The sequence below is a fragment of the Amphimedon queenslandica genome, unplaced genomic scaffold (assembly GCF_000090795.2).
Source record: "Amphimedon queenslandica unplaced genomic scaffold, v1.1 AMPQUscaffold_13399, whole genome shotgun sequence".
NCBI lineage: Eukaryota > Metazoa > Porifera > Demospongiae > Haplosclerida > Niphatidae > Amphimedon > Amphimedon queenslandica.
The window spans coordinates 24,827-33,326 of NW_003546365.1; the positions used below are offsets into that span (position 1 = coordinate 24,827).

The 8,500-nt window shown below is 35.6% G+C and overlaps 2 protein-coding genes across 2 annotated transcripts in view; one reads left to right on the plus strand and one right to left on the minus strand.

Annotated features, from left to right (window-relative positions):
* Positions 1-5,467, minus strand: part of LOC109582131 (uncharacterized) — an 18,821-nt gene extending 13,354 nt beyond the window's left edge. The window contains exons 1-8 of the mRNA XM_019996748.1: positions 5,322-5,467; positions 4,966-5,259; positions 3,510-3,788; positions 3,207-3,280; positions 2,684-2,954; positions 1,938-2,360; positions 1,505-1,681; positions 3-193 (exon numbers count right to left, since the gene is read on the minus strand). Coding sequence (XP_019852307.1) covers positions 3-193; positions 1,505-1,681; positions 1,938-2,360; positions 2,684-2,954; positions 3,207-3,280; positions 3,510-3,788; positions 4,966-5,259; positions 5,322-5,382 — 1,770 coding nt within the window. The 5' untranslated portion in view covers positions 5,383-5,467. The remainder of the gene's footprint in view (positions 1-2; positions 194-1,504; positions 1,682-1,937; positions 2,361-2,683; positions 2,955-3,206; positions 3,281-3,509; positions 3,789-4,965; positions 5,260-5,321) is intronic.
* Positions 5,468-5,500: 33 nt separating this feature from the next.
* Positions 5,501-6,706, plus strand: LOC109582151 (uncharacterized). The gene is made up of 4 exons (XM_019996785.1): positions 5,501-5,585; positions 5,639-5,995; positions 6,122-6,394; positions 6,448-6,706. The coding sequence occupies exons 1-4, from the start codon at positions 5,501-5,503 to the stop codon at positions 6,618-6,620; spliced, it is 888 nt and encodes a 295-aa protein (XP_019852344.1). The 3' UTR covers positions 6,621-6,706.
* The last annotated feature ends 1,794 nt before the right edge of the window (positions 6,707-8,500 follow it).

Sequence of the window (8,500 nt, forward strand, 5' to 3'; positions counted from 1 at the left end):
ATCTCAGGTAATGCTTGTATATTAACAGCATGGACTCTTCTCAGCTCTTCAATGTTATCATACATTGGTTCAGGAGGAGGGGCTGTGGAGTGAACAGGAGATAAATATGAGGAGTGAGTTTTGTAACTGGTTCCTTTTAATGTTTGGAGTAACACGTCAGCATGTTTGAACTTCTCTGATGCTGCAGTCTCAGCTATTGAAAGAGAGAGGGAGAGAAGTATGTCAATATGTATCAGAAATGTAATAAAATTGGGGATGATTTTGGAGCCATTTTTTGGAAAAAAACCACGGGCTATAGTACAGGGAAATTTTCAGAAATTGGTTCATTTTTTAAAATGGCCATAACTCGAAAAATTGAAGTCAGAATCAGCTCAAATTTTCTACACAGCATAAGTACATCAATATGTATCAGAAAATGTAATAAAAATTAGAGGTGATTTCAGAACCATTTTTTGAAAAAACCATGGGCTATAGTACAGGGAAATTTTCAGAAATTGACCAATTTTTTTAAATGGTTGTAACTCAAAAATTTGAAGTTGGAATCAGCTCAAACTTTCTGCACAGCATAAGGGCATTAATATGTATCAGAAAATGTAATAAAAATTTGGGGTGATTTCGGAGCCATTTTTTGGAAAAAACCATGGGCTATAGTACAGGGAAATTTTCAGAAATTGGCTCATTTTTTTAAATGGCCGTAACTTGAAAAATTGAGCTCGGAATCAGCTCAAACTTTCTACACAGCATAAGTACATCAATATGTATCAGAAAATTTAATAAAAATTGGGGGTGATTTCGGAGCCATTTTTTGGAAAAAACCATGGGCTATAGTACAAGGAAATTTTCAGAAATTGGCTTGTTTTTTTTAAATGGTTGTAACTTGAAAATTTGAGCTCGGAATCAACTCAAACTTTCTACATAGCATAAGTGCATCAATATGTATCAAAAAATTTAATAAAAATTTGGGGTGATTTCGGAGCCATTTTTTTGGAAAAAAACATGGGCTATAGTACAGGGAAATTTTCAGAAATTGGCTCATTTTTTTAAAATGGCTGTACGTAACTTGAAATTCTGAGTTCGGAATCGACACAAACTTTTACATAGCATAAGGACATTGATATGTATTAGAAAATGTAATAAAAACTTGGGGTGATTTCGGAGCCATTATAGCCTTGTGTATCTTTCAGAACTGCACTGTATAGCATTAGTTACATTGTGACCTTTCAATGTAAAATAATGGGCCTCCTTTACTAGTGAGTGTCTGTATAATAGTATAGCTGGGGTGTGTAGAATGGAATAAGTGGGTGTGTGTCATCAGGTGATTGTACATCTACTGATCACTGTTGGCTAGAGGTAAATATTATGCTAAAGTTACAAGCACAATTTATAGTGTGTTTGTTAATTTTGCTAATAAACAATTTGTTCAACGTACACACGTTTACTTGTTATTGCAATAGCGTCTATTTATATCAGCAAACTCAGTACATGTGAGTATGTGTGTGTTTACCTAATTTTAGTATTTTATTTTTCTTCTTAGTTTTGACAAGACAGTAAGATAACAGTATCACTGATGTTATTGTTAATGTCAATATGATACCAACAACAAATGCAATGACAAGTAGAACAGTTGAACTGAGCTCATCACTGCTGCCTCCTGGTTGACTGTTAAGAGTTGGAGTATGTGCTATAGAAGAGAGAGAGAAAGAGAGAAGACATTAGTCTTTGTTATTGTTGTTGCCATGTTCTTATTTTGTTCATGTCGGCGTGTATAAAATGAAAGTGAAAGTTAAAGCTACAATACCAAATCAATACTGTATGTTTATCATTATACTAACTGTAAACATCAACCAAAATAAATCATATACCCCTGTTAAATTAGCAAATAATATTTTAAACACACACAGTAATACATACAGTTCATTATACATTATTTCACTTACAATTAATAAGTGTTGTCGATTTAGTAACACTCGTATATTGACTGCTGCTCAAACTAACAACTCTTGAAGTTGAAATGGACTGTACATATGAAGAGCTAGTGCTGTCCATAGCAACACCAGAGCTACTAGTACTGATCCTTATCAGTGAAGTATTGATGAACTTATTATTAATGATAATTGCAGGGGCAGACCCAAAAGCGTTACTCCCCTCGTAAATGTATATATCATAGACTCCACTGTATAACGTACTCTCACAGTTACTACCAGTCTTTGGTACTTGGAGTGTTTTATTCTCATTGTATTGAGTGTCAATAAATACAATATAACAGCCTGTTAGGATAGTCCCTGGTATGAAACTACACGCAACACAAATGAGATTTTCAGTTGAATGTTTAACAGTAGCATTAGTGATCTGATAAGTACCTAGAATATAATAATAATAATAACAATAATAATAATAATAATAATAATAAATAATAATAATAATAATAATAATAATAATAATAACAATAACAATAATAAATAATAATAATAATAATTTTAAATAATAATTATAATTGTATTGTTTACAGGATGAACTTTGTAAAAAAGCAAGTTAGCATGTGAATTGGTCAAAATCTTCCCTAAAAATAAAGTGCCAAAGCTTAAAAATAAACATATTGAACCTGTTACTGCCGGTGACAATAATAAAACTGTTATTATAGCAAGTATACCAATAAACTGTGATATATTTAGTTACAACTCACTGAATGTCCTAACAGTTTCGCTTGTGTTTCCTGCTTCATTAGTAAACACAGTCTCTGCAGTGTAGTGTTCTCCTGATAATAAATATGAAGAAATGTTGACAGTCACACTCCAGACTGAGTCACTAACTGCAGCAATGCTAACTTCAGAGCATGAGGAGTTACTAATGTCATATAAATAACAAGAAAGGGTTGTCTCCTGATTTTGTTGTTTTCTTTTAATCACTGTTGATAGTCTTGCTGGTCTCTTACCAATACAATCAGTGTTGTTGATCTGAGAGAGAGAGGGAGAAAGAGACAGAGAGAGGGAAAGAGAGAGGAGGAGGGGGAGAGGGAACGAGGGAAAAAGAGGGAAAAACAAGGATTAGATAACGTGAATTTGTTTTCTCTCTTCTCTTTGTCCAAAAGCATCTGTTACTACAGACTCTCACTATAAAAGCTGTTCATTACTATTAACTATTAGTAGTACTATAGTCTATTTTGACATATGATACTGTTTATGAACACTTATAGTCTGTGGTCTTACTTTACTATACAGTAGAACATTAATACCATTTGCTGCATAACTAAGATCAGTGTTGTGTGAAAAGGTTGAAGGAACTACAGGAAAAGGAAGAGAGAGAGGGGATAGAAGGGTTTGTAAGGTAACACCACAAAACCACTACTGAAAATCTAATTAGGAAATGAATACAAATTGTATATATGCACTGGATATGGAAGAGTAAAGGGGAATTCATCAATCAGCAGTAATACATTCACTATTATGATTATACATATATTTAATAAGAATGTTGATATTCAATATTATGATAGTACAGGTACATTATACCTTCATGAAGGGTGTATGTGTAATTATTGGGCTCTCCCTCTCCTACTCCATTCCAAGCCAACACTTTAATCATGATTTGTTTAGTGCAGTAATCACTCGGTTGTATTGGTAAAACAGGATTATTCCCAACGGTCCACTGCGTCGTGTTTTTATCTACAAATTCTATCGAATAGTTAGATATTGGGACACCAAGTAGAGTAGCTGGGGGAGTAAACGTGAGAAGAAGTGCTGTTTTGTTTAGTTCAATGTGATCAATATTTGTCACTGAATTCAGCCTTCCTGTAGCAATAGATACAAATACCATTTATGATCAATAACATTATTAGTCAAAATGTGCTTTATACATTCAATGAATTAGCAAATTAATAATAATTTTTATTATTGGCATTTTAGACAGCTTATTTAGCTTTAAAATATTGTCTGTATAAGTGTAGGCTGTTTTCTCAGTTATTATTATTTTGATTACAATGAGATAATGCTATCAAAATTTCTGACTCATAATATTACAATACAGTACAATACACTCCAATGATACTACAGTGTATTTATTGTAGTGTGGTAGACAGTGTAAGTGTGAAAGCATTTTTAATGATGTTTTCAACTAGTGAGATCATTCAAATTATATGGAAACTAAAACTAGTTTGTGTGCCTGTTGTTTGCAATATTGTGAATGGAAACGTTTCATTTGTGTACAGTCTAACCCTCCAATCATCACCTGTTGAGTGAATGAATGACAATAGAGTCATTACACACTCTAAGAACAGGTGGTCTACATAACTTCTCTCATTACACATTATTTAGTCTCGCAAACCAGACCCTTCCCGCCTACAAATGACTGTAGGCTGGGGAACGGTCTGGCTAGCGAGACTACACATTATTAGGTACATCAGTCACACTCCATTATACACTGTTTCATTGTGGGGAGTGTTAGTGTCCATCTATTGTTTCAATCAATGAAGAGCCATTTCTCTGTCTATGGTCTTTGACAGCAACTTTTAAAAATTTGTAAAAAATCCAAATTTGATCAGAATCCGCTCAAACTTTCTACACAACATAAGTACATGTATATGTATCAGGAAAAATTATTAAAATGGAAAATTCTCACTTTTTTATTTTTGGGAAAATTTGGCCGAAGTCCCTGTACTATAGTACAGGGACTTTGGCCTAATTTTGGAGCAACTTTAAAAATTCGTAAAAAATCCAAATATGATGAGAATCAGCTCAAACTTGAAAAGCAGCATAAAACATGTATATGTATCAGGAAAAATTATAAAAATTGAGAAGTCTTTCAGAGCCATTTTTGATGAAATATCCTATACTATAGCCCATGGTCTTTGACCAGATTTTGGAGCAACTTTTAAAATTTGCAAAAAATCCAACTTAGATTGGAATCAGCTCAAACTTTCTACACAACACAAGTACATGTACATGTACATGCTGTTACTCTAAAACTGACCTTGTATCAATAGCCTTGATAGATTACTTGGTATTGCAGGTCCATTGAAGATGAAGCACTGAATAGTGACATTATTATTCAGTGGTATTGCTGGTATCTTCAGTAAGTGTTCTTTAAGATTAGTGCTACTCTCCAGTACTGTATCATCAGTGGTGATCCCTCTGCCTGAGTTATAATCATGTTCTGGTAGTCTGTCATTCACTAGCCAGTAAGAGCCAATGGAGTGAGCAGTACAATTGAATGTTGCTGTTTGCCCTTGTGTTATGTTTACTGAGTGAGGGTGAGCCTCAAATTCTATGAAAAGAGAACAAAAGAATTATTGCCCCCACACTGTGATATTATTCACGTGTATTTACCTGCAGGATGAACTGATGCTGATAGCCTCAGTAATGAGAGCAGCACTGCAAAAGAGAGCATTCTTTAGACTTTGATGTGTCGAAATCTGTATTAGGCTGCCAACGTAAACTCCTTTGCAATTTTAAATTTTTAATTTTGCCACACAGGGTGGAGCTTAGAGGGTGTGGCCGGATGAATAATGAATATTTTGCAAACAAAAATGGTAGTCATGTCTGTGGCATGTAATTTAGGAGTGCTCTTGTTATCACTTCTCCTGTTCTGTTGTAAGCCTTGTTAAATGGTAGCAATTACATTACATCTATTTTACTCTCTCTAGGTACCTCTGCTTGCCCTCATACTGATGATCACGTCTCCTACATGCACGACATTACAACTTGCAATGGATCAGACGCTGTGATATCTTTCAACATTACTGGAGTAGCCAACTGTAGCAACATACATGCAGATTATTTCGTTTATATATATTATCATTTTCCAGCTCCAACAACACACGAAAAACTACCTGACCCTATCTTTCATAATGAAACTGGCCTATGTCAAGTTTTTTTGACACTGTACAATGTCACATATGAAGACTTCGTGGACGCCATACTGCAAGTCCGAATTCTGACACCACCGCTAAACAATCCACATTTCAATTGCTCAAATAATTTTTCTCTTATTTTCATTACAGGTAAGTAAAGCACCTTATGATCTTAATTTCCCTCTCTCTCTCTCTCTTTCATTCACAATCCCTCTCTTTCTCTCACACCTCTCTCTTTCTTTTCATCATCCCTTGCTTTCTCTCCTCCTCTTCAAGACCCTCCCAGTCCTGTCAGCACATTAGATTCACACATCAATTGTAGTGGTGTTTTCATATCATGGCCGAAGCCATATGCCTCAACTAGCTGCCCCGTTTTACACTACATCATAATATTAAATAAACAAACTGATGTAATCACTCCTTACTCATTTTTTAAATATTCATGGTCAGAACTTTCCCACAATACACTCTATACTGTCAGTATTGTTGCAGTAACCGGTGCTGGTTACAGTATAGAGTCTAATAGTACAGAGTTCATCACTGCTTTAGGTAAGTAAGCTTATTCTTGTGTGACTTATTAATGTACATTGCTTTGCTTTTAGCTCCTAAGGTTATTATGATTGATCATGATGTTCCATTGTTGGCAGAAGATGCAGCTGTTTTTGTAAAAGCAAAAGTAAGTTGTATACATAAGTACATGTACCATAGTTACTGTAAGATCAAAGGGACCGCCAGGTGGTACATTGGCCATGTACACCTAACCGCTGCCAGTTAACGATATTCACTGCAAGATAATGAGATTCATTGGAGTATGTACATCTGTAATGAGATTCATTGGGTGAGTTTATCTGTAATGAGATGCACGAGTGATCTGCGCATGGCGCATGCTCAGTATCCAGCATGTGGCAGAAAATGGCAGCATAATAGTAGGCTAGACCAGCCGTTCTCCACTTTATTGACGAAAATAAAGCTCGTGCAGAGATAAATGCTACAGAGAAGTTCCAAGAAGGCTTTATTGTTCTGTCAAGAAGTAAAAGAGAGGGATAGAGTTTGATCTCCCAGCAAACGAGCAAAACGCGCATCCGTCCCTGGTAGATCCCATAGACATAGGCGGCTACAGAATCTTGAATTAACCAGGGTTCATTAATTATTCATAAAAATTGGGGGTGTGGTCAATTAATAAAATGACTAAAAAATCATTATGATAGCTCACAAAAGCCAGTTACCACACTAAAATAACTGTAAAGTGGAGCTGATCATTAGAGTAGACAGTTGTGGCTATAAAAAATGAATTCTAGTGATGAGCTCACTCCTAATAATAACAAACCACACCCTTTGGGTGTGGTTTTGGTTGAAAACTACCAGGGCAAAGCCCTGGCTTGCCCGGGCCTATAGCCAGGGGCGTATCTGAGGGGGGGCCTACAGGGGCCTGGGCCCCCCCATCAATTGTTGTAGATAATGATATTCATTGTTCGTTTTATTACTTACCACCTAGTGATAAAAATTAACCACCTTGTAATCATTTACAATACATTGCACAGCAGTAAATGTCAAGAAATAAGAAGTAGACAGAAGCAAAACACTCATTTTATAATAATCATTGCTGAAAATGTAAGATTTTGATGCTTTTAAAATACGCAAAATGCTGTTTTAGTGCACTATACGAACGCTAAAAAGGGGTGTGGCCAAATTTTCAGCGCGCTTCGCGCGCCATTTATTTTCAGGCCCCCTCATCATTTCCTTCCCAGCTACGCCCCTGCCTATAGCCGCCTATGCCCATAGATCTTACAGTAAATATAGCACATATTATATGAACCATGGTTTCTCGGTGAGTATCAGTAATGTAAGACCTTCGCCCCTCGATGTCTGCCCTCGGCTTCGCCTCGGGCAGACATCTCGGGTAGTGCTGGGCGATAGTATCGATATATGCGATGGTCGCGATAGTAATCTACTATCACTATCGTGATAGTTGAATCAACACTATCACGATTGACATGTGGTACATGTACGCATGCGCATTATCAAACACGTGGTTACTTTAATTAGTTAGTTCAGCTGTGAAAATGGAAGATGTTATCATTAGTAGCGGTACTGCTCCAAAGAGAAACAGAAATATTGCCTTTACCTGGTGCTACTAGTGTTGTATAGAAGTATTTTAGTTTTCCTGCTGTTGATGGTAAAATTTCTGAGTGCTTGAATAATCTCCAAAAGGCTCATGCAGAAATTTCAAGATATTCTTTAGAGCCTATTAGCTGCTAGATATATATATAATCCTTTGGCATGGTGGAACATAAATTTCTTTTGTTATCTAATATTAGCTAGGAAATATTTATGTATACCGGCGGCGTCTGTTCCCTCTGAATGTGTATTTATAGTACTGCTGGGAATATAGGTACTAAAAAAAGAGCTTGTCTACATCCAGAAAATGTCCTTCTAGCTGAAAACCTCAAATATTCATCTACCTTTTATCCTTTTGCCTGTTTTGTTACATTAAATAAATATATTAAAATTAATTGTTAATATCGTGATAGTATCACTATCGTTAAAATTTTAAGAACTATCAATCGTGATATGATAGTAGCACTATCGCCCAGCACTAATCTCGGGGCTCAGGTCTTACATTACTGATACACACCTCGAAACCATGGTTTATAT